The sequence below is a fragment of the Aulostomus chinensis genome, chromosome 19, assembly GCF_037954235.1.
Source record: "Aulostomus chinensis isolate RoL2024-O1b breed Wild chromosome 19, RoL_Achi_v1.0, whole genome shotgun sequence".
NCBI classification, from domain to species: domain Eukaryota; kingdom Metazoa; phylum Chordata; class Actinopteri; order Syngnathiformes; family Aulostomidae; genus Aulostomus; species Aulostomus chinensis.
This window is the reverse complement of record NC_141338.1, coordinates 16079048-16105308: the sequence shown is the minus strand read 5'-3', so window position 1 is coordinate 16105308 and position 26261 is coordinate 16079048. Positions and strand designations below refer to the sequence as shown.

At 43.0% G+C, this 26261-nt stretch overlaps 2 protein-coding genes across 3 annotated transcripts in view; one reads left to right on the top strand and one right to left on the bottom strand.

The window, feature by feature from the left end:
- il11ra (interleukin 11 receptor subunit alpha) overlaps window positions 1–13195 on the top strand; it is a 54227-nt gene extending 41032 nt beyond the window's left edge. Inside the window, exons 3-12 of the mRNA XM_086186834.1 lie at window positions 2599–2665; window positions 3540–3706; window positions 4670–4784; window positions 5245–5408; window positions 6465–6628; window positions 7860–8004; window positions 8330–8431; window positions 10299–10401; window positions 10702–10784; window positions 12136–13195. Coding sequence (XP_086042960.1) covers window positions 2599–2665; window positions 3540–3706; window positions 4670–4784; window positions 5245–5408; window positions 6465–6628; window positions 7860–8004; window positions 8330–8431; window positions 10299–10401; window positions 10702–10783 — 1109 coding nt within the window. The 3' untranslated portion in view covers window position 10784; window positions 12136–13195. The remainder of the gene's footprint in view (window positions 1–2598; window positions 2666–3539; window positions 3707–4669; window positions 4785–5244; window positions 5409–6464; window positions 6629–7859; window positions 8005–8329; window positions 8432–10298; window positions 10402–10701; window positions 10785–12135) is intronic.
- A 2883-nt stretch (window positions 13196–16078) lies between these two features.
- On the bottom strand, window positions 16079–23953 carry tmem267 (transmembrane protein 267). 2 transcript variants are annotated; one of them, XM_086186835.1, is made up of 3 exons: window positions 23867–23953; window positions 21241–21709; window positions 16079–20874 (listed from the first exon to the last, which is right to left on the bottom strand). In XM_086186835.1, exons 2-3 carry the CDS (start codon window positions 21646–21648, stop codon window positions 20539–20541), a joined length of 744 nt encoding a protein of 247 aa, XP_086042961.1. In that variant the 5' UTR covers window positions 21649–21709; window positions 23867–23953; the 3' UTR covers window positions 16079–20538. The 2 variants fall into 2 exon arrangements, with proteins under 2 accessions (XP_086042961.1, XP_086042962.1); XM_086186836.1 differs by lacking the exon at window positions 23867–23953 and adding an exon at window positions 23086–23838.
- Between the last annotated feature and the right edge of the window lie 2308 nt (window positions 23954–26261).

Below are 26261 nucleotides of genomic sequence, written 5' to 3'. Positions count from 1 at the left end.
ATATAGAATAAATTAGTCGGTCCCTGAAGGGCATATAAGGTTAGTGCAATAGCAAAGCCCAAAATAAATATTCGGCTTAACGCCACTGTTTCATATGCATCTGCTTCTTCTACTGGTTTGTTCCATCATCTTGTATCAGACTGATACTCAATTATAACAAAGGCTTGAGGTTGTACCAACACAACCACAAAACAGGAATGAAACGTATTCTTCTTCTTCATTTTTTACGAGGTTAAATAGAAATGCAGGACGTATAGTTTGCTACCAAGGGAGACGAGGCCAGCAGGGAGTTTCTCTGTGGTTTAGAATTAATGAAGGTGTGTGCTTGGCCCTGCGACTTGCAGTAAAATGTTTTTCCACTCCAGATCCACGATAAATGCCAGCTTTCATATTACTGAGCCAAACTAAACATGCACGCACACACATAGACTCACATACTGCAGATAAAGTATCCACTTGGCAAATTACTAGAGTCACCACAAATATTTATTCAGGTATACACTACACTTATTTCTGTTTCAAATCTACATTACCTTCCCAATTTTTAATAATTTATCTGATTCTCCAAGTTACAGATACAGCTCTATTTACTAAAGCTACATCAATCTGTCAGCCCTTTCTTAAATTAAATTTTGAGAAGACTTGCTTTTAATTATCAAACTGTAAAAATGTGAGCTAACAGTGGGTCATCGTGCACATCTACCATAAACAATGATTTGGCTTTGTGAGCCCAAAGTCAGTATGGTCTGTAGGACATAATGCCTTTAATTGTAGAATAGCCACAATTTATTAAACAGTCAGTTTTGAACAGAAAGTTTGTAAAATGTATGGAGACTAAGTGGACTGTCTCTAAGTGTTCTGGTTGTTTTTCAGCATGAGCTCTGTAGTGACGTGCATCACAAGCAAAGTTCTGTAATCACGCATTAAAATAAATCAGCAGATTAAATTGAAACAATCTGCTCCGTTGGATGCCACTATGGGCGAGAATGAAAATATTCTCAGTGATTTGGGGCAGAATAAACTTACATGCTGTGCCCAATTCTTCTCCCCAACCCACATTGCAAGACCGAGTGCACAGAGGCCAGTGTGCAAGACATTTCATGGTGGTTAAGAATTTGTCCCAGCTCTGCCTGAGGTGTGTGTCTTGTTCCAAAATCAAAAACACCCCAGTCACTTTTTTTAGTTAGTCTTTGTAAAGTCAGTGCAGGAGCAAACAGTGATGGTGAATGCTCTTAGCGTACACACAGCAAGCAGGGGATATTCCCACAACTTTGGCTAACATTAGCCTGAAGTTTTAATGATGTTAAAGATAATGTTAATACATTTAAAGAACATTTTAAGGATGTTAAATCATTTCCTACAATTTTCCTACATGGTTGAAGGTTTTCAAAGGCAGTTTTAACTGCAATATTCTGAGGATGTTTTGGGGACATTGTTGAATGTTTGATTCATAATCTGTTAAAACTACTTTCAATAACTGTTTTAAAAATGATTTAGAGTGTGTTTTCCAACTTAAAAAAAAATAAATTCTGGGATCAAATTAGAAATGTCCCCCTGAAAACATTACCAGAACGTTACACGCAATGTTCTGTGAGCATTTTTAGAACAAGCAATTTCTAGCTTGGTACCACCGTCCAGGTGAAGTCAGCCAAACCCAATGTAAAAAAAAATAAATTTTCACTATGTTAAACAGATCTGCCCCAACATTGAATGAGCTCTTCCTTGGCCTGTGCTGCACCCATCCACCAAGTTTAAGGAAAATCAGCCTCATTGTTTTTGTGTAATGAAAAAAGCAATGAAAACACAACTTTAGGTGAGGTAATTAACCCAATACGCCCAAAGTACATTAAACTTTTACAACCTCACACTGATATGTTTTTGTGTTGATACGCAGTTTTCTCCACCAAGGTCTTTCAAGACCCAAATTTGTAGATGCTTCATAACAAACTGATGTTTCAACCTCAGAAGAACCAGCTTCCAGCCAGGAAAACTGTTTCCAGAGCAGAACTGAAACTTGCTATCCTAGAACCAAGAACGTATTGCTTCATGCACTCGGTAGGATTATTTTGACCAACTGGACCTGCTGTTTGTAGCAGTCACAATAAGCAGCACAAATATATTGGATGGCATGATGCCAATATAGGCTTGTGAAGGCAGAGGCAACAGCACTTGTATTTTCACTATCTATTGAATGGACATTTTTTAAACTGTTAATATCATTAGCATTGCTCAATAGATAACAATCTTGCCCTTGTTTTTCTTGTCTCCTCAACCTCTGTCTATTATTTAATTCATCTCAAAGTGGATTTGCTGGTACTAGGTAATTTCCTTACTGACAAACTTTCAAAGAAAACAAAAGACAGTGTACATAGCAGTTTTACACTCTGTTCAAAAGTGTCCTCAGCCTGGTGTCTCTCTGCAGGACCCCCAAACCTTGTATGGTCATGTTATTGTGAAACTGTTGACTCTGCTGGAAATGGCGGTGCTTAAATCACATGACTGCCGACGCTACAGACACATAGCATGTCACTGTGCAGATCCTTCGAGCCAGACAACAACATTGTGCTTTAATATTTCATTTGATGTCTGTGTTTTCAGTATCAGGCGTGCAATATGGGCGCTTGGAGTCAAATGTGACGCTGGCTTGTGGGAAATCACAAATTAGGTAAGAACAGAAAAGGATTTCCTGTGGATTATCTACTTGTGTGTTTATTTATTAAGACAAGAAATTTCCAGCACTGTCATACTGGTCATTCAGTGTGAAAAGGAATCTGCAGTGACTCTGTAAAACCAGTTAAGCTGTAAACCCACAGAACATGTCAACGAAGGTGCTTAGTTATTGTTTTGATACTAGATGAATCATTTTTGACAATTTCGGGAAATCCTGAACCAAGGCAAAAACCTTTAACTTATTGTGACATTACTGACAAATCAGTGTTCTTGTATGTTTGCAAAATAACATGGCTTCAAACATTCCTAAACACACACAAAAAAGAATAAATGTTCCTATGAAGAGAGAGGAAACTTCAAAAGATATTTGTCAAAAAACAGGAACACTTGACGATTGAAAAGGAAAAGTGCACTTCAACTAAAGATCTTTATAGACCAATCATTAAAAGAGATTATACATACAATTGAAACATGTTGTCAACAATTAAATACTTTGATCTTACTAACAGATACTGTCTTTTTTGCTAAGGGTAGATACCCCATAATAGGCCCTTGTTACCGCAGCCATTTATACACGTTCTCTTCTATGCCACAAACATTCTCCAAACCCTCCAAAATTAACAAAGTGATAATGATGCATAACTTAAGACTGAAGCAGGTGAATGCAGCACTAATGCAGGGCAATGGATTCTTGCTGTTTTAGTAAATGATTTGGGCTTGATGGCGAATATAGAATAATGGCGGCTTTATCATTTGAATACCAGTTGTGACATGTGGATTTTTTCCCATTTCCCTTTACTTCTAATTCGGCTCTTGAGTGAAGCAGGTGTACGTGTTTGTGATTGAAGTCGTAACATGTATCCCTGCAGGATACCCGTGGTGTGGCATCTCAACCACAGTTCAGTGTTGCCACGGCACCAAGTGACATCAGATGGATCCTTAGTCCTGCTGCATGCCGACCACTCAGCCCAGGGCAACTACAGCTGCTATGACAACCAGGGGCTCCTCCTTCACTCTGTCAAGCTCAGACTGGGCCGTAAGTGTTGTTGTGACTTGTCAGGGTTCGCAGCACGTATTTAAGGCCCGAGCACTGAATGGTGCAGGGACTCCAGAGGTGCAAGGCACTATTTTTTTCTGTGAGGCTGCTGCATTATTCTTCAAGACTTGGCCATTTATGGAGTGGGTCCTTTTGGTGAGCCCTCATGAAATTTTGTACACGCATCATTCCTTTTGACATTCGTTTTACCTACACAAGCCAAAGGTGCATGTAAGGACGATTTCAAATTCTGAAGAGATTTTTTTTATATACATTTATTTCTGGTAAGGTAGTTACATCTTCATGAAATGAATTTCCCTCGAACTGGAAATGTGTATCATCAGTTTTCCACACATTACAGGGTTACTATGTTGTTTAAGACAAGACCAAGAGACCTTCATATTAATGACTTCATTATTGTGAACTACGTTGGGTCTTTAACAATGGTGTCTGGGGGACAATCACCAAGTCTACATCTTTGGTGACTTAGTCCCCAAATTCAGACACCAATCCAATATCTCTGTTTATACCTTTTTAACTCAGCATAAAATATGTTTCTGTCTCTCTCCCGCTTAATCTCATCTATCTCGTGACTTTGCCTCAACATATTTTCCACTGCGTTTCTCTCTTGCTCCTCATTTAGGCAGTGATAACCAGAAAGCTACTGGTCCTCAGAGGAAAAATTTCTTATCGGCTGCCACATAGACAAAGACCTCCACTTCCTTTGACTGTCTCTAACAGGAAGTTGCTCCCTAAGTGGGCTTCCTTTTAGGGGACAGATAATAAAAATATGTTTTTTTATAATATTTTCTAAGTCTCCATTGAAGTGACAGTTTAGTTCGGGACAGGGACACCAAGCCTCAATAAGTTGCATACTCGAGGACAAAATGACTTGTAAAATGTTACGTCTATTAAAAAAAATGACATGCCCCTTGTGTGAACTTTCTCTGACTCCCGTTCTAGATCCCCCTGGGCTGCTGAGCATTTCCTGTCGAGTTCCCAATCACACACTTGTTCGCTGCTCTTGGGCAGAATCTGTTAAGACCTTCCTGCCAGCCAAGTATAATGCCTCCTTCAGGTAAAAGCCTGTGACTGCAACTGAAACACTATAACACACTAAATGTAGTACTGTATGTGTGCTGTGGAGTTATGATTTACATGTACTTTGTTGAGAGACCTAGATACTCCTTCTTTGCTTCTCCTGTTTACTCTGCTGTCCATCCTCTTACATGACATATGGTACGGAAAATTTGAACCACAACGATTACTCACACTGTTCTGTCATCCTCTTATTTGGAAGGAGAAAGCTTCATTTAAACAATTCGATTCCCTTTTTTTTTCAAATTAAGCACTATTATCTTGGAGTTGCAACAATCCACAGTCTGTAAAGCAAATATTTGAACAGCTATTAATGTATTATCAGCAGAATGCTTATGGTGGCCACTTTTTGAGCATTTTTGTTATGTCAGTGTGTATTCAAGTTGTACTTTACCCAGGAGAATACTTGTAATACTTGTATTTTTCTTGTCTTTTCCAAGGGGGAACGGTCAGGAGTGGACTCCATGCCTCGTGGACGTTGCTGATAAGCACTGTGATGTCCATCACCCTGCATTTTGGCAGACTATCCATACCCTCAGAATCACGGAGACCAATGGTCTTGGGTCGGAGACAACATACGCACGATTTAAGTTACATGAGCTATGTAAGATTACAAAGATCATACAATTCACATACATGAGAACTGGAATTTTTGTGACAAACTGGTGGAGCTAGTGTAGGGTGTGTGTGTGGGGGCGTGTTTATGTATGTATGTTTGTGTATATATATGTGTGTGTGTGTGTGTGTGTGTGTGTATATATATATATATATATATATATATATATATATATATATATATATGTGTATAAAAAAACGTGTGTGTACATTTATATGTAATATGTGTGTGTGTGTGTGTATTTTTTTTCCTCTATTTTATTTATTCCTTAAACCAATAGTCCCTGTACTTCACGGGCAAAAGAAAAGATCTGTAATTTTAATGTGCTGTCATGCAGCCTCACATTTACGTGGCTTTATTAGGGACAAGGATGCAAATAACAATGGATGTTAACACAGAAGTTAAAGTTGAAACATGAAACTTGTGTTTCTCACAAACAGTGTCTTTACAGCACACCAGTGCGCAGACATAGACGTAAATTGCTGTCATTTTTAAGGCTGACCATAATTGCTGCTGTGATTGTGCTCCTTTGGTCCACATATAATGACTTCAACTATGTCATTCTGCTGCCTCTGTGTCTGTATAATGTCTGCTTTGCCATTCACACTCAAACTTCATAGCACCTGGTGGGACTGTTCGATCTTCCTCACTGATTTTCACCCCTGCAAACTTTTTGTGACAGCAGTTTGAATATTCTGAAGTAAAGATGAATGTTGACAGAACATGTTAACCTCTAGTTATAGCAATTTCATAGTTTTATGTTTGGAAAATAATGATAATTCTTAGACTATATACATGTATCTGCATGTGGCAGATTAAACAAACCAAAAACAAGCCCAAAAACGTGGTTCTGAAAATTTTAAGAAATTTTGTATTTGCTGATACCAATAATAGGAAAGTGTCTCAGTAGATTCAGTATGAAAACATTCAAGTAACAGGAAAACAAGATGATGAGAAATTGAAGCAGTGCATAGGTTATATTGTGTTTCCAGTTCCTTGCCAAAATGGAATTAATTACTCTTTCTATCTTTTTTTTTTTTGCAGTGAAACCTGACCCTCCAGAGTCTGTGATGGCCAAAGAGGTAGAAGGCTATCCAAAGAGATTGATTATCTCCTGGAACTTTCCTTCTTCGTGGACGCAGCGTGATGGTTTCCCTCTAGTGTTTCAGATCAGATACAGGCCACATGGCTCCATGCACTGGTCAGAGGTTAGTAATTTCACCTTTGATGAGAGCTCAGTGTCCTTTCACACATGCAACACGCAACCAGAGAATTGTCCATCTCAGATGCCTTCTCAGTGGCGCCTGGCATGTGGGAGGTAGAACATGTCGCAAAGTATTATGTGGTCAGGTATGGATACTTAACTTGATCTTACATCAAACAACAACTTCTAATGCTATTCCTTAAATTTCTTTTAAGCTCTTGAATCTTATTTCTGCTACACCCTTTCATAATATAGAAACATCCCTAAAAAGCCCAGTTGCTTGCTGTAGATTCTCCATAGGCTGCTCCAGGGATGATGTGTTTTTTTAGGCTAACCATTGTTATCGTCATGAATTCCTTGGACAAAAAGCTACTGGATTTCAACACTGGATTTTCAGTCATTGCAGAAAGTAACCTCTGTGACATGCATGTTTTGTTCAGCAAGGTGATCTTGACCCAAGATTTTTGAAATGTAAATGCAGTGATTACAGTACAAGGCTAACACTATACTATAAACTAACTACACTGCAGATACACAATTTCAACATCACCACAGCTAGCTTTGTGTTTCCTCTGCTTCCGGTATGATGCCATTTAATGTCAATGACATCCTTGTTTAATTTAGCCACTTGTAAGCAACAGCCTTTTTTAAGACACATAATTACTTTGAAATTCACAAGAGCTGTATTTACTGGTGTGTTTTATAACGTAGAACAAGAAGCTAAACTATTTAAATCTTGTGTTCACCACTGACCTTATTTCAGGCATTTAACCAAAAACTCATTCCGGTTCCACTCTATACACACATGAACTCTGTTGGACATTGCTCTGGCTTTGTCGCAGGGACCTGGCAGGATAAAGTCAGCTTAATGTTCAATCCAGCAGATTCAGACTTTGTTCTCACACACAGCTTTTCTGCATGTCTAGCTCTTTTCTCGGTTGCAGTGCGTGTGTAGTGGGGGCTCAAATAAAACGTTCACAAATCAACTCCCAACAGAAGCATTAAAAACACAAAAACCTGAAAAAGACCAGTTTTTATATTTAAACATGATATTTGGCGCGTGTCAAGTGATTAGTTATCTACTCCTGTCAACACTTTTTTCTGTTACATTTTGCTTGGCAGGTCCCTCAGAACTCACACTTGGGCCACTACCACTGAACATCAGAGTTTCTTCCCTTTTCTCTACACGGTTTTCTGCACTTATTTGCTGTCCTGTACATTTGTTTTTTATGTAGATATACTCTGAGGAGAGTCCAGTCGAGATATTCGATGCCCTGGCTGGCCACCTTCACCAGGTTCAGGTTCGAGCCATGGATGAGGTGAACTCAGAGAGCCAGTGGAGTGATTGGAGTCCTCTGCTTTTTGTACAGCCCTGGGAAGGTGAGAAAGAATTGCTCATTTCTGACCCATTTAATATAAAACCTGTATCATAAATCACACAACCTATGAAAAGCTTTACTAAAATTCCACCACGACATTTAATGGTGCATTGCTATAATGTTATTGTCAAGATTATTAAGGAAGTAGTTGGTATGGTCTCCCGGAAATTGATGTAAATCAGTCAATCAGCGTCCTCTGAGCTGACTCTGTGTGTGTGTGTGTGTGTGTGTGTGTGTGTGTGTGTGTGTGTGTGTGTGTGTGTTTGCGTTCGTGCGTGTGCGTGTATGTGTGCGTATGCGTGCGTATGCGTGCGTGTCTCCTACAGAATACACGACCATAGATCCTGAACTGCAGCCAGAGGACACATATTCTGACTATTTCTTCCCCTTCAACACAAAGCCTGAGACCTCCACTGCAAAGTCCCACAGTAAGAATCTTTTGTTGCTAATGCTAGCTACATGGCCTCAACCTTAACAAGCTATTACTATGCAAAGTTTCATTACCAATAATTTTGCTACTTCATCATTTTACTACTTCTGTTGCTAAACTTGCTTACTTACGTAGCATAGTGTCAGTTAATGATTTAAATCTGCAAAATAAGAACTTTGGAATACAGCCTTGTTAGAATAACTACCCACACACATCTGAACATGCTTTTTTTGTAAAAATACAAGTAACACAATTTCCCCCACGGTGAATATTGCCATGAGATGTATCGACAACCACTGAGACTGTTGTGTGGGGACTGCACCCCTAATTACAGTTAAGGCTACTGCTTCTCTACTACTGTTACTGTGATCATTTTAAACTTTATTACTGTTATATTTACTTCATCTATTACTGTACTGCATCGTGGGAGTACTGTTACTACCACTTAAAATGTGTGCATCAAGAAGTCAATGTGTCTGTGATCTGTGATTTTACAATTTTAGTCAATTTTTTCATCAATAAATGTCTCATCTTGTGTGATGCCTGAATAAAACATTAACAGAGGTATTCAAAATGTAGTCATACATCAAGTGAAATGAATTGATAATACCTAACTTCATAGTTTAGTCCTCCACTGCTGGTTGACGGATAATAAACTGCCTGATAATAAACTAAGCCAGTAGATTAGTTTACAAGAATTTTGTCACGTTTTAAGATTAATAGCAGATTTGGCAAAATTGTTGAGCTCCACACAGACAGCTAAAGCTCGTTCAAAATAAATTACTTCAGACAAAGCAGTTCAAAAATGGCTATTTTACATGATTCATACTGGCTTTTTACTCAGAAAAGTTTTATTGTACTCAGTTTGAAGCATCTGACTGCTGTTGACTCAAGTAAAACCTTATTTTTCAATTCTACTTCACTTCATTTTGTAGCAAGGTTGCAGAATAGTGTGTTTTATCAGCATCGAGAAGAAGAAGCAGCAGCATTCGTTGTGGCAGTAATCCTGATAAGGCATCATTTAGGGTTATTACACTCTAGATGTAACAGTGCAGATGCCTTGTGCCGGGATTCATCACCAAATTGCATATAATTGCAGTAAATTGCACCTGCAGGTTTTTATGTTTTCTACTCTGCACGCACTGATGAAAAGTTAAGTACATAGCAGCTCATATATAACAAAAGCCAAAACAGACTGCAGATGCAAACCTGCAAAAAACGTACCCATATAGTCCCACACCAGATAGAGAGAAAGGAGACAAAAACACACAGTAGAGAGCTGTGACTGTGTTGGTGATGCATCTCTAAAATGGTTGGCTGTGAACCAGATGTCTTCTCTCTGTGTGTCCGCAGTCATTCACAGATGTGCGCATAAATCTTTTTTATCACCGAGCATTTTTTCCCGTTAATGTGTCTGTGCTCTACTTTTTTTTGTGTATTTGTTTCACAGTTAAAAATGATCTTTTTGTTTGTGTGAGATGTTGTTTACTCCCTTCAGTATGGTAAATGCGTGTTTGTGTGAAAGCTAATGAATGAGTGAGTGGCATATTTAGAGAGTAATTAAGGAACACACACACACACACACACACACACACACACTCTCTTTTGTTTTGTTTTGTCAGAGGCACAAACATGATGGAATGTTAAAAAAAAATGCACAATATTTTTTAGATTTTGAGGGCAACCACCCAGAGATGTGTGAACTTTTCAGCCATGTCTTCCTCTCCGTCTTCTTCCTTCCTTGACTATTTTGGGTTTCAACCTGTGTTTTATCAGTTCCACTACAGTTTTTTTCTATCTTTCTCATCTATCACTCAGCGTGTTTTTCATTCTCACCATCTCTCACATTCTCTTCTCCCTGCCAGATCCAGTCGATGAGGATAATGGTAATTTGGGTTTAGTGATCCTGCTGGTTTTGTTCTCCGTGGTCATCCTCACCACGGTTCTTTCCCTCATCTTTGTTGTGTGGTAAGACTGTACAGTACACATGCACACTCACATTTTTATGCCTGCTCGCTGTACGCCTGTCCCATTCTCATTGATCCAATAACTCAGGATCATCCTTGAGGAAATTCCTTCAAATTTGTTACAAACGTCGACTGGGGCTCAGAATGAGCTAAAAGAATTTCGGTAGTGAGAGGTGGAGGTCACTGTGGCAGGCACACAGCGTGGAGGCATACAACCACAATGTGGTATTTCTAGCTCCACTACTGATGTTGCATCTCTGTATTCTTTCTGAAGTGATGCTACATGAATTTCTGTTTTCAGGGTGAGGCAAAGGCGGCGTGATCATGTGACTAATAAACAGGAGCTCACCTCAATGGTCAAGATGAAGTCCATGCCAATCTAATGTGAGATGCAGCAATTACAGTCTTTACTTTCATTTAGAGTGTCTTACGCCTTTTATGTCTCATCATTTTTTTCCAGCAAATCAGGTGCCACGGCAAAGACACCGGTTCTCTTATTAATTTAAATGAGGGTGTTTGTGACACAGCTGTCTGTCCCACAAAAGTTTTAGCTTCAGGAAAGACGTTAGGTTGCGGTGACTAATCATGGAACGCTCGAAACAAACCGGGTTCATCAGCAACGCATCTTGTCATCACTGTAGCCGATTTGAGTGACCATGTGTCACTGCGCCATGCTTGTTTTTTCGTGACAGCTCTTGTTTTTTTCCCTTTAACCGTGTGACAACATGGAACTCTAAGGATTTAAATTTGAATGAATCTCCATAGAACCAACTGTGTTTGTGCTGCGGTCTCTGCAAAACATGTTTTATGTGTAAGCTGGAGATCAGACCAGAAGATGCCCGTGTGAAGAAGCACTTTATTATGGTGGAGCACTGCAGTATTCTGCTGTGTCTCGGGCAACAGAGAACATGGAAGAAAGACTGACCCACATCTTTCCTGAGCTGCCCTGAAGAGAGATATAAATCAGCACTCATTGAGAACCCTTTTCATCTCGTTTGTTTTTTGATGGTGTTTCTCAAACTGCTTTTACAGTTGAATCCACAGCAAATGTCTATCAAATACAGTGACATGCCCACAATGCTGCAGCCCCTGATTTGGTGTGAAACCTGCTTGTGTTCTGTTACTTTCTGAGTAGGTTGAGTTCTGTATTCTATGAAAAAAGAAGAGTGGTTTCCCACTATACTTAACAGATCTAAACCTAAAATTCAATGGCCTCTTCAACGATCCATGCTGCACACCACCAGTTTGGTTTAAAAAATAAAAAAAATCAGCCCAGTAGTTTTTTTGTTGTCCTTCTGACGATCAAACCAACCGTCAGATGCTGGCACCGACCACACCTCCTTGATGTTGCTAATAAATTTTCTTCTTTCATATTTACTGTATAAGGATGACCACACAAGACAGATTTGAGCTGAGGAGTTAAAGAGACATAGCAAAGTGGCTCTTAGCGTTGCTATAAACAACACTGAGACAACGCTTCAGATCGCCAGCCAGCTTGTGATTATAAGCCAAACACACACACACAAATTATAACCCTGTAAATATGCCTGCATATCTCTCATGCAACTATGTTATTTAAATCTGCGGCAGATCAAGGCAACGCTTAATTACATTATGATTTATACATGTTTTTAAAGTTCTATTATTACTCCTCTGTTCTACTCTTCTTCTCTTCAATTCATTCCTGTATTTTTTGTTGGTCCAACTCTCCTCTGCTCCTCTTGTCTCCTCTCAGGTTGTCCTTGAGCACCGTCAGCCCGTTCTAGGGCTCCTGGGATGGCGGGACTTCGCAACTGTAGCGTGCTGCCGTCTGTATTAGCATTAACCAGAATTCATCAGTCAGAAACCATTCAGGGTCTACACAGACCAAAAGAGGAAGTTACCGAATGGTAAGAATTCCCTGGACACGTTCGGTGATGGCATCGAACTCCTCTACCCATAATGCATCAGCAGGGCAGTGGGACCCTGCAATCTATTCCTGAGCGGATTGTAGCAGTGACACTTCACCAGGACACCCCCTCTGCCCCCCAAACACACACACACACACACACACACACACACACACACACACACACACACACAATGCTGCTTCAGGTGGACAGACATATTGAAAACACACAAGAACAGCAAGTGCAGCTGCCAAACAGGAGAAGAGGACAATATTATCTTGGACGGTTTGCGTCTCTTCTCCAGCTCCTCACGTTCTTTTTATTGTTGGTTAAGAGATAATTAATGTGCGTCCATTGTTGCATCGACTGGCCGACTGACTCAATGCTGTGAAGGAAACAACTGTTGCCAACCTCTGGTGTGCGTCTGATATCACAGCAGCTACTACGGGCATTATGGTGTCAGCTGATGGGCAGGAAGTCACCTGCTCCAGTATCCTGACCCCCCAGGGAAGGTTCCAGATCACACATTTCAGTTATTACACAGGATTTATGTTGCATGATAGGCTCATTTTGTGGGGTATTGCTCTTTTGTTTGCGATCATCCATCCTCTTGAGAGTGTGTGAATGACTCACATGGTGGAGAGAGAGAGAGGGGGGAGGGAGGAGATCCCGGCCTATTCACAAAATACCAGCATGTTTTATGACATCAAATCATCACGTAGAAAGGAAATCCTCTCTCAAGGAAGAGGTTTGTTTTTCTTAAGCATTTTTTACAGGTTTAGCAATGTCCTCCTGTTCACAATTAAAACCAGTAAATCAAATTACTCCAATTACCTTTGATGAGATCAAGTCATCTGTCAATTTTTGGCCTGTTATTAATTATGTTCTCTATTAGCTAGAGAGGCCGGGGGGGGGGGGGGGGGCATACAGATAAAAGACAACAAATACCTTTCTTGCTCCCTCAACTCAGTTCATTGGTTGCCACAAGTTATGATTAGTTCCCTCAATCAGAAATTAATTACAGTAAATAAACTGAGGGAACAAACTACATAGTGTGGCCTCACAACAGCTTCACTCCAGGGCTCAGTACATTTAATCTCAAATAGTAAACTCAAAGAAATCCACAAATATTCACATTTCTGAGTTCTTCATTCAGTTTTTTCCAGATATTATCGATCCATGAGGGTTTGATTGTTTCAGCATCACAGCCAAGGTGTTACCTGTAATAAGGCCTTTTATAATTTAAGTTTCTTTTTGGCTGTGATTAGGGACAGAGGTTTGTTTTGGTTTATTCAGATATATATATATATATATATAGGGGGGGGGGGCTGGAGAGATATTCTTAAGCACTTAGTTTTTGCGTCATTACAGAATAATCATCTTAGGTAAAAGCCCCATTGGAAAGTGAACAAATCTCACCGAGGTATTTGTTGAAACCAGGTCAGTTACTCTGTGCGGCGGCCATGGTGGGTGTGTCTGTCACACAGGTTCACTCCGGGGGGGTTTGAACATGGATGCGGGTCTTGCTGCATGGACTGAGAGTGTCGGTGAAAGTGGAGTCTCTGGATGTGCCTCATTGAAGTCATTGTTTCATAGTTGTAGAAGAGGGAAACGTCAAAACTAACCAGGGGTCTCATTTATGAAACTGCACAGGATTCATGCTAAAACCACCAAAGCAACTCGATAAAACCGTGCACATGTGAAACCTGCCTCACATCCACGCTCGCCACGCCCACTTTTAACCACAATTGACAAATAACAATTGGTCAATGCTCGCGATCAGTGGTTCCTCACAGGGAATCATGACAACACCTGCCAGGAAAAGTGGACCAGGAGTGCCAGTGCAGTGTTCATGTGTTAACAGCAATCGGATGGATGACATCACACAGTAACAACGTGATGTCATCAACCAGTAGCGTCCTGATATCATTTCATCAAGACGTTTGAGCTTGTTTAGATCAAAGTCGAGCTTCATCAAGGCTGCCTGGACTGTGTGGTGATGCTACAGGAGGAGGCTCATAACGGTGGCAGAAGACTGGCCTCAGTCACAGACTTCACCAAGTTCATCACGTGATGAGATGGGTGAGGGTGATGGGAGTGTGTGTGTGCTGCAGTGTCTCATTGTCAATCCACAAATACAGTGAAAAGGCAAATGGTACTTGGTGACGTCACAGCACTAGGCGATACTGTAAGGAACCGTTCTCTAACGTTCTAATGTGATCTGTGGAGGGAAGTTATCGCATCGTTCTCTTCTTTGCTTCAGCGTAGTTTCAGATTCAGAGGTGTTCACGGGACAGTTTCAGCTCACTACATTCAGACACCTGATTGATTGGGTTGTTCAGGATAACACTGAGAACCTGGAATCACCTCATCACCTGTCTCCAGATGTTCATACGCACAGTTCAGAGTTTACGTACTACTGCTCGCTTCCTCCCACCAGGTTTATAATTCAGACCCCAGGTCAGTCTCCCTCGCTGACAAACCAGCCTGCCCTGTGTTTTCCCGTCTCACTGTGGCCATCTGGTCAGTCTGAAGACCTGGCGTGTGTGTAGCTGAATGACCTTTGATGATGGTGGTGACTCGACAAGAGCGACTCTCGCTCACTGTGCTTGTGTCTCACAACCCACCAACTCTTGGACGATGAATGATTTTGGGGGGGCAACAAGTGCTCATGAGAAGTCACAAATACCTCTTGTACAGTTGATCAGTTTTAGCTTCGACGCTCGCGCCAACAAACCTTCCTGCTAACGGCCGCCAGCGAGTTGACGATTGTATGGCTGCGTCGTCACTAAGCAGCCCATGACTCGACTGACCGTGTAGTTCTGTGTCGTCCTGTATATTCTCTCAAGCTAGCTCAACATATTTTATGCATGGATCCATTTGAAGCTTCGTCTCTGTATATTATATATATAGATATATATATAACCCTTTACACTTCATCTATGTTCCTATATGTGATGTTTATATGGAAACTACAACGTGATTTTGGAGGGTTTCAGACATGTCTCCCTCTCCTGATGGCTGCAGAGACGTTATCAGACCACGACGGGGAAACTGCCAGCTGAACACTCAGATCAGCTCAGACAAGCGTTCTGGCAACATTTCATTTAAAAGCTGGCTAAGGAAGATGATCGTGTCTGGACGACTGTACCCGTGTCTCGACGATTGTCCCTGTGTCTGGACGATTGTCCCTGTGTCTGGACGATTGTCCCTGTCTTTGGACGATTGTCCCTGTGTCTGGACGATTGTCCCTGTGTCTGGACGATTGTCCTGCATCCTTCTCCCCAGTTATATGAAGCTTTGTTACTGTAAGATTACTGTATGAACACAGTACGTTTGCTGAATTACTTCTTATTCAGACGACTTCTTTCTTTTTTTTTCTTTGCATATTTCTGTCCTTGTTGCAACTTTAACAAAGAAAGTAAAACTTTCATTTTCTAAAATGAACAAAAAATTCCTTTGCATTGAGTAATTGGTTGATATTGTTAAGCCTGTTCTGTTTTAAAAGTAGCAAAATTCCATAGATACCGAACAATTTTAAGAGTATTTTTACACGTTTTTATTTATTAGCTAAGTTGGATTTTTAAAAGTGCTCAAGTAAATTGGAATTCTCAAGAGTGACTTTGAATGTATTTAGTCATTTCAATGTCACAGTATTTCCCCACTTCCAGTTGATACAAATACTTCATATATTTAAATACTCTCTAGTGTGTACTTCTACATATTCCAAACCTTCCAAGTCCGCTAGAAGTGGAAACTACCTGGTAGCTCATTGTAAAGCATATACTGTTAGCAGTGTAGCATCACGGGTGGAAATACCAAACAAAAAAATCAAAATAATCATTAGAAATTTAGAATATAAATCATTTCAACCAGAAACTACAAAGTAAATGATTATTGTAAAATATACTGACTGCTAAAAGAAGTTTTCTTTTTTCAAAATATTTTTATGAAACATTTTTTAAAGACACTTTGCCAATGTGAATCTGCCAGATTTTGTATAAAAGTTCCCCAGACTCTGGGCAACGTGCAGTATGAGTGACTGTCCATCCATCAGATTTTTAAGGTTCGACGTAAACGCTTTCCTTTCTTCCCCGTTGGACTTTGATGCACCGCTGGGTTTGTGGTTTCCTTTCTCTCATGTTCCTCTGCAGTATGTGACGAGCCTGCTGTTGGTTTTTGTTCTTCTAACTCAAATTACACTCAGGCGTCCATTCTCTGATGTACATAGTTTGTGTTTTTGCTTTACCTGTATGACAGATATCACCATAAGCTGTTTTTTGTTTTTTTTCCCTGTCCTTGTATGTTTCTGTGAAATAATAAATACTATTTTATCACACCAATCGTGTCAGGGGGCTTTTATGAGTGACAGTCAGACATTTTTACATTTGAGCCTTGAAAACACAGAGAAATCAGCTGCTGTGTCAGGTTGTGCTGGAGAAAGAGAGCCCAGACAAGCAGCAGGTGTGAGCTGCACAAGCCACAGCGGCCACTAGTGGTAGGACATGAAACCACCCTGACAGACCTGAGTACTTCATCTCCAGGAAAACTACACTTCTGTCAGCAAATATGCAGTATGTGCTGACATAAAGTGCACACACACAAGTACAGAGTGCAGTTTATTGAGATAAAAAGAAGACAACTGTTGCCAGCTACAGTATATCTGGCAATTAAAACAATGCAATTAAAATCATTCAACTAATAATGGCAAATAAATACAAAAATGTGCAAAATTCAATATCCTATTCACATTGTAAATATAAGCAGCAACAAAAAAAGGGTGACTCGCTGAAAACGAAACTGGAATGGAACCTCACGTTGTCTAAAATGCAGTTTCAGTGTTTAAGCAGGTGGCAGTGAGACCTGCGAGTGTGTCGTGGTGTACAGAGTTGGAGTTATAAAATGATTGTGCACCCAAAACATGTCCAGGCCATCCCATGTACCGTCGTCCAGGAGGGAACAGGACATCTGTCATTAATAAATACATCAAAATATCGATTCTAGTCCTGCCACGACAAAGCAGACCACTTTTCTGAAGCAGTTTTTTTTTCTCCCAAAACGACTTCAAATGACTTTCAACGAGGTCATTTGTTTTATTTCCTTTTAAATTCAAGACTCCTTCCACACTGATTTTTCTTTCATTTTCCATTTATACCTTTTTTTTTTTTAAAGCAAGTGCAGTTATTAATTTCCCTGCCGCCGCCACCTAGTGGTCAGATATTAACACGACAGCTTCACATGAGGGATGAACCCTCAAAACTCAAATAAATAAAAGATGATATTTCAACAGGAATTGAAACCAAAATTAAACCGATAAACAGACGGACCCCTCGTTTCGTCTCTGGTAGGTTTTTACACCACAGTCGTCACAGTGACGTCAGCTGGGTCATCATGGTGTCCTCAACTGAGCCTAAACGTGAACAATGACTCCAACATTTCTGTACAGTTGCATCTGTTTAAACAAAACAAAACAAACAACTAAGCAGTTTAATTCAGCAGTAAATTTAAAAACTTCAAAAATGACAATGACCAAAGAGGAAGAGGCAGAGATGTCAGTGTTCGGGATGAGCGATACCAAACTGTCATCATTTAAAAAACCAAGAACGGCTTCTTTTTCTAGGAAGAAAGATCATTAAATGATGCGTACCAGCCACCAACAAATTTATTAAAAACAAACGTTAGGAATAAATTTTGTGCTAAAGACTGTGAGAAAAGTTAAGTCCTTTACAGAAAGGTTGTGGTTAAATATAAGAAAATACGACACCACCTTTTCACACAAAAACAAAGAGTAGAGCTGCATCGATTGAGCTGCAATTCCTTGGTAATATTGAAATTAATCACAACTATTTAGCGAATTTCTTGCTTCTTTAACCGTACAAAACTTCAAATAAAGTTTAAATAAGCTTTTGTATTTATTCATTCATCGCACAGCAGTAACAGCAGGCTATTTTTAAGCCCCACAAGCCTCCAGGCAGCATCCAGGTTTATGGACGCGCACAGCCATGGCGGCTCCCTGAAGTCATGGAGCCTCCAGCCGCCGACGTCAGATTTTAATATCCAGAGATGTTCTTTAAAGGAATCAAAACAAAGTCAATGTGGACGGATCCATGCCGCAGCATCAATCTCCCCGTGGTTAATCGTCATCTGTGTGAGGGAGAAGTATGAAGTTGTTCAATAGCTCAGCTCCAGCTGCCTCGGCAGGAACCGTCCCGAGGTTCGGCTGTGATACGGTGTGAGACGCACGTCTACACGTTCTGTATGAAATATTCTTTAAAAAAGTAGAAACAAACAATTTGACGACTTTACAAACAAAAAGAAAAATGCTGCTTACGCATTTTGCTTTGGTTTTGACTCCTTTAAAAATGCAGGAATATCTCACAGGCCGCTGCGTCACTGCTGCACGTGTCACGTGACTGAAGGCGAGGACGTTAACATCGCAAACTCCGTCGTCAGTCGCAGCTCAAGAATGAATGTGACGTGTCTTTAATACATTTCCTTTAGAAAATCACTTCATGGTACCAGATGGAAACTAAAAAGGCTTTGGTATCCACCGTCCCTACACTTCTGAGAATGAATATTCATGATTACTTTGGTCAGAGTGGTGAAGTTGTATTCATGTTGTAAGTAAACAAAAACACAACGTACGTATGAACATGTGACTCCTTCCTGACTCCATCCATCCATTTTCTTCCTCTTATTCTATTAAGGGTCACAGGGATGGGGGGGGGGGGCCTATCCCACCCTGGACAGGTCACCAGTCCATCACAGGACCAACACATAGAGACAGACAACCATTCACACTCACAGTCACACCTACAGTCAATTTAGAGTATCAATCAGCCTCGTCCCCTCTTGATGTCTTTGGACTGTGGGAGGAAGCTGGAGTACCAGAGAGAACCCACACAGGAACAGGGAGAACATGGAGACTCCACACAGAAAGATCCTGTGATGGAGCCGGGGCTGGAACCTGGAACCTTCTTGCTGTGAGGCCACAGTGCTGACCACTGCACCACCGTGCCGACTTCCTTCATGACTCTCATTCTTGAACTCATGTCACTACACGTGATGGTGAACACGGCTGAGTTACGTACAGAGAAAGGCAACAGTTGACCGCTCCTTCACAAACGAGCAAAACATTTGAAGACGGAACCAGAGGCTGCATCGCCTCCGCCGTCACAACCAGAGTGTGACGCCGAACAGATGCCAGTCAGCTAAGAGTTGTGTAAGCAGGAGGGGAACTTTGGTCTGGAACAGGAGTCCAGAACCTTTACAGCTAAAAGAGGAAGCGGAACTCTCCCCGGTTCAGGCGCAGCTGGCACTGAACTGACTTCATTCTGATTGCAGGGAACCAGCGTGACCTGAACAAACTGAACTTTGTGGTACCAGAACAGTGGCAACCAGCTCCTTTTTCAGAACTGGGCTGTGGATGAGAGGAGCCCAGCACCGCGACTCTCAATCAGGTCCAAACACAGACAGTCTTGACAGAACCGTTCGAGTGATGACGCGTGGACTTCTAAGTCCAAAAGGCTCTGTCAGATATCAAAACTCACACAGTTGAGGCTCGAGATGCAGTGCAACAACGGGAGAGAGTTCAGATGTCATGGTGAGAAACCCCACCTCTGCAACACTGCGAGATTCAGCCTAACAACTCCCACGAGAGAAGTCAGACGAACGGGAGGATTTACAATCATTTAAATTCCAGTGAAATGTATTATTTTAGTGCACCGATGTCACACTGAACAATCAAAGTTAGACCTCAAATAGATATCACTCAGCCTCCATTACGTACCTGTCACAAGTGATTCCGAACGGTAATTGTGTAATTAAAAAAACCAAAACATATCAAATGTGTTTTCCGACAGACGTGGAGGTCAGAATCCTCCGTCAAACTCCTGCATCGCTCGTGTTCTAGTTCGCTCGTGTATAAATAAACAACTGGTGTCAGGAGGCGACGGGATGAATCGCTAGAGGTCAGTGAGGACGAGGAGAGATGGCAGTCTTTGACCTGCACAAACACCAGGAAAACAGGTTTTTAACTGAAGTTGTTCTTGTTCTCATTGCCAGCGTCCCTGGTTTGTATCTTTAGGACTGGACGATCTTGTTCTTCGGGTGTCTCAGACTTCTTCCGATATTTTTCCAAGTTCCTCTCGTCCAGTTAGACCCAGTTCCAGTTCGCCTCCACTCCAGTGCCATAAAAAAAGTCATTTTGAGTATCTAATGGCTGTTTCCGGGTTCCAGCTCGCGGGGCTCTAAACATCGATGGCCACTCCATGTTTGGTGGAGATCACATCCCGTGTTCCAGTCAGGTACATGAGCACTGAGCACAGGTGAGGCAGCGTCGCCGTGGTGCTGACGTACAGCCAGTAGGGAAGCGGCGCCGTGTTGCCGAACGGGCACACCCACAAACCGTGGCGTACGGCATCCCGGATGTGGTGTGTTGCCATGGAAATGAAGAGCATCCAGGGCAAAGAGCACCAGGCGTCTTTGAGGCGACCCATCCACATGAGGAAGCGGAGGGAGAGACAGAGGACCGGGATGAGAGAGGAGCAGTGGAGGGGAGGACGCTGAGGGAGGGACACGGCGGCCTGGAGGGACACATCAGAGTATTACAGCTAGCTGAGAGCCTGCAAAGACACACACGGGTCCTAGACCTGAACCACGTCTCCCTGGTGGGGGTAGAGAGGGCAGAGCTGCAGGGTGAGTGTTTCTAGGGCTCTAGGAGCCTCTGAACTGGGCCATAATAAAACTGATGAATATTCAATATGCTGCTGAACATTTAAGGGTCCAAACAGGAAGTGCTGAGTCCCTCACACCAACATGAAGTACTATTAGTAAGTACTAACCAAGCCCACACTGATTATTCCAACACGACAGTGGAGCAAGCAGCTGCTGCCCCGTCCAGTCACAGGATGTTGTGGAAAAATAAGGACAAACCAGAGGGAGCGTCTTACCTTGAGTGACAGGGATCCCGCCATATAGAAGTGGTCCAGGTCAATGATTGACGCCAACAGACCTGCCAGCAGCACCTCGTACACGTCACTCTTTTTCCTCAGTCCGATAACAACCGCCCATGACCACAGCCCCACTAATCCATGCGTGGCGTTGTCCAAGGCAGCGCGCATCCACAGGTGATGCTGGATGAGTGGCAGCTGGAGGGCGTGGTCCGCCACCACGCAGAACATGCCGAGACCTGCTGATGCCAGCAGAGAGGCAGAGCTAAATGTCTGCAGGAGGGCCTGAGCTTTCTCCGCCTCCACAGCCAGGCTGAGGGGTACAGGGGCGCCGTCTCCGCCGAGGCCCACCCCCAGCAATGGGGAGGAGGAGGGGGAGGAGTCAAGCTTGGAGTAGAATCCCTGCATGCTGACAGATGGATGAGGGGGTGGGTCAATAACCACTGGTGGTCAGCAAGACTCAGGTAGACTGAGGAAGATAAAACAGAGGGAGATGACGGAGGAGAAGAAGAGAGGAACACCTCCTCCAAACCTCTGGTACATGAGTGAGACAAAGAGCAAGGAGCACCAAGTGGCACCTCAGGAGTAGGGCAGCAACTAACCACTATTTTAATAGTCCACTAGTCACCGACTACTGAAACGATTAGTCGACTAATCGTTGCAGCCCTACTCAGGAGCATCTAGTGGCACCACAGAAGCATCTAGTGGCACCTCAGGAGCATCTAGTGGCTCCTCAGGAGCATCTAGTGGCACCTCAGGAGCACCTAGTGGCACCTCAGGAGCATCTAGTGGCTCCTCAGGAGCATCTAGTGGCACCTCAGGAGCATCTAGTGGCTCCTCAGGAGCATCTAGTGGCTCCTCAGGAGCATCTAGTGGCTCCTCAGGAGCATCTAGTGGCACCTCAGGAGCATCTAGTGGCACCTCAGGAGCATCTAGTGGCACCGCAGGAGCATCTAGTGGCTCCTCAGGAGCATCTAGTGGCTCCTCAGGAGCATCTAGTGGCACCTCAGGAGCATCTAGTGGCACCTCAGGAGCATCTAGTGGCTCCTCAGGAGCATCTAGTGGCACCGCAGGAGCATCTAGTGGCACCTCAGGAGCATCTAGTGGCTCCTCAGGAGCATCTAGTGGCTCCTCAGGAGCATCTAGTGGCACCTCAGGAGCATCTAGTGGCACCTCAGGAGCATCTAGTGGCTCCTCAGGAGCATCTAGTGGCACCGCAGGAGCATCTAGTGGCTCCTCAGGAGCATCTAGTGGCTCCTCAGGAGCATCTAGTGGCACCTCAGGAGCATCTAGTGGCTCCTCAGGAGCATCTAGTGGCTCCTCAGGAGCATCTAGTGGCACCTCAGGAGCATCTAGTGGCTCCTCAGGAGCATCTAGTGGCTCCTCAGGAGCATCTAGTGGCACCTCAGGAGCATCTAGTGGCTCCTCAGGAGCATCTAGTGGCACCTCAGGAGCATCTAGTGGCACCTCAGGAGCATCTAGTGGCACCGCAGGAGCATCTAGTGGCTCCTCAGGAGCATCTAGTGGCACCTCAGGAGCATCTAGTGGCTCCTCAGGAGTATTTATCAGCACCCCGGTGGCATCTGCCAGCACCTCAGCAGCACAGTGGTACTGGCTCAGCCTCTCAACAGTCAGACAACTTTTGTGTCAATAAAACTGTAAATTGCCAGCATCCAAGTGGAATAGCCGCTGTTTCATTGCTGTGTGGGTTAATATGATGAATGGCATTGATGCCCACCTGACAACTGAGGTGTCGTGAAGTGAGCGAGTACCACCGCCTGCCACGAGATGTCGCCGTTTGCCCCTGAGGTGCCATAGAGGTGTCAGCACCAGGCCTTCTTGTACCTTCAGTGCGAGTACGGCATCAGTGTCACCCGCGGTACGGTGGCTTCGAGCCGATGTTCTAAGCTGCAAGCGTTTGTCGGGAATTGAACCAGCAGCTTCTACCAGGCCTCTCGCACCACAGGCGTTCTTTTTGTTCTACTTTCGTTCACTCGCTGTTCGCACACCGTTCATTCAACATGATCGAGGCCGCCGTGTTGCGTTGACTCGTTCCAACTACATTTCCAGCGGTCCGCTGCAGCTTCCCAAACCAACCAGACGGCGTTATCAGCCGCGACTCTTCGGAGGAGACATTGTTACGGCCCATCGTTACAGGCGGTTGTGGATGCATGTGTCTGAAAACCCTTCCATCACGCCAACGAGTGACGTTCGAACAAGCAGCTGTTTGGACCTGAACGCTCTTCTCCTCCCCAGCGGATGATGTGGAGCCGCCAGCCTCCGCATCCCAGCAGACCTGAAGACGTGATTTGAACCGTCTTCAACGTCACCGGCAGCTTCCACCTAAAATTTCATATCACCCGAACACACATGCAAGTTGACGTCTTTCTCGTGTTTCAGTGCCGGCAGGTCGATCGTGAGGAGCAGAGACGTCCTGACAGCAGCCCGGAGAGACGCCGCTGTGTAGGCGGACAGTCACGATCAGCTCCGATGACCTGCGGCCGCTACACGCCCAGACCCTCCAGACCGGCGGAGAACATCGCTGCTTCAACTGTCTGTTGACCTCATAAAACAGTAGCAGTTTTTGTTCTTTCATCATCAAACAGATAAATGTAAAGATACACACCCCATCGCCCTGTAGTCGCTGTCCTAGCCGCAAAAAACCTGCTTCTTCTTCTCCTTCTGCTGCGTCTTCCTGCTTCTTCTTCTTCTTGACATGGAAAACAGCAGCTGACAAAAACAGCTATATCACTCTTTACCGCCACCAACTGGGATGGAGGAGAATGACAATTTATCAGGACGAGCGGTTTCAGGTAAATCCTCTCTGAAATAATCCAGTAAATTACACATTACACAATTACTTGAATGAGCCTGCGGCTCGGTGGGTTCACCCAGTATGCGCGCGCGCGCGCGCGTGTGTGTGTGTGTGTGTGTTCTGGAATCAAAGTAGAGGGTCGCACAGTCACTGAGGAAGGAGTTTTATTCTAGAAACACTGCAAAACAACTGTCGATATTGCCAAAGCTTTTACTTTGAAGGCACGAAAAATGACAGCAGGATTGAGATTTGATTTGGTAAAGAGTTCTATTTTGAAGAAGTGAGTCCCCTCAGTCTCAAGCCTTGTATTTTGTAACAAATATTGTAAATAATAAATCAGGTCAAATTCGGAATTAACTGTAATAAACTGCAGTTCCCCTACGCACCACTAGAGGGTAACAGAGACCATAAAATACAATAAAAGAGGGTTCTTGCTGCTGTAACTAAACACATGATGAAATTGTGAACACTGTGTACAGCCTAAATGTAGAAGATGACTTATCTCACACCTGGCACGGTGGTGCAGTGGTCAGCACTGTGGCCTCACAGCAAGAAGGTTCCAGGTTTGAGCCCTGGCTCCATCACAGGATCTTTCTGTGTGGAGTCTCCATGTTCTCCCTGTTCCTGTGAGGGTTCTCTCTGGTACTCCAGCTTCCTCCCACAGTCCAAAGACATCAAGAGAGGACGAGGCTGATTGATACTCTAAATTGACTGTAGGTGTGACTGTGAGTGTGAATGGTTGTCTGTCTCTATGTGTTGGTCCTGTGATGGACTGGTGACCTGTCCAGGGTGAACCCCGCCTCTCAACTGAAAGCTGCTGGGATAGGCTCCACCCCCTGTGACCTGTGACCCTGTGATGAGCAAGATAAGCGGAAGAAGATGGATGGATAGATGGACGGACAGATGGATAGATGGACAGACTTACAGTATCTCACAGTATCATAGCAGGACAGCAAATACGTTTGAGCCCATTATTTGCACAATGAAATGAAAACAATACAAATAAAAGTGACTTTTCATTTGTTTTATTCCTCTGTATCCAACAAAAGTGACTGGAATGAAACCACGTAGCCCAAACTGACAGAAGGTCTTAAAGGATTTCCCATAAGACAAACCACAGGTGCATCAACTCAAATGCTGAAATGTTACTTGCCATAAAAAGTTCCAAAGTACATTTCAATCTAAATCTATTAAAGCTCCAATTGAACATTTAATCTGTAAAGAGGTTCATTCTCTTTTCATGATTCCTCACCAGCTTCTTCAGTTTTTTCCCTCCGGTTCTGTTTCTGCTGTTTAGTTGTTCATGTTTGAATAAATCTGATATCAACTGAGTGTCATTAAAGTTTGTTGTTCAAATGCCAATAAATAATAAAGTTTATCAGTGCAGCACCAGAGGGGAACCACGCTGAGGCAGGATATCAGTGTGAGCCTCCTCCTGCAGGTGGAGCCTCGCCAGAGTGAGTGATGGAACATTGATCCTTCTCATTCTGTGATGGCGTTGACGAGCTGATGCTTTTATTTTGAGACTCGCCGAGCTTTTATTTTGATGTCGAATACCATCTGAATCCGTTGGAGGAAAATACACCGTTTTAGTTGTTGTATGGCACCACAACAAGACTGATGGTTAACTGGATGAAACATGGTGAGAGCCCTGCCACGCTGATCCAGAGGGGGCAGCAGTACCACAGCAGCGAGTCTATGATGTCAGAGCGGAGGGACTCGTCGAGCTCGAGTCAGTCAGACGCACCGATGATGACGTGAGACTCACTTCAGCACCACGGACAGCGAAGGAGCACAGAGTCTCTGCTGCCCACCGGTGGCCACATACAGAAGCTCAGCGTAACGTCCAGCACACACCTGTTGTTCATCCTGGGCTTTGGTGAAGTGGGCGTCATTGATTTAACCATCAGCAACGCGCTCTCTGAGGTTCTTGCGAAAGATCTGTGTCTTGACTTCCCGAGGAGTTTATGAGTTTGTCAACAAACACGCGTTTCAGGAAAACAAACATTACTGACAAAAGTCTAATATTTTTGTTCATGTACACGAATCTTCAGAGATTTGTGGTTTGTGAAAAAAAACACACAAAACACAAAAACTCATACATTTTTGAGAGGTAAGAATGACAAAACTCAAAGGAGCTCAGAGTTCATACCAATGTGCAAAAAGAAGCTAATATTTTCTATCTTAAACAGATCCACCCCCCAAA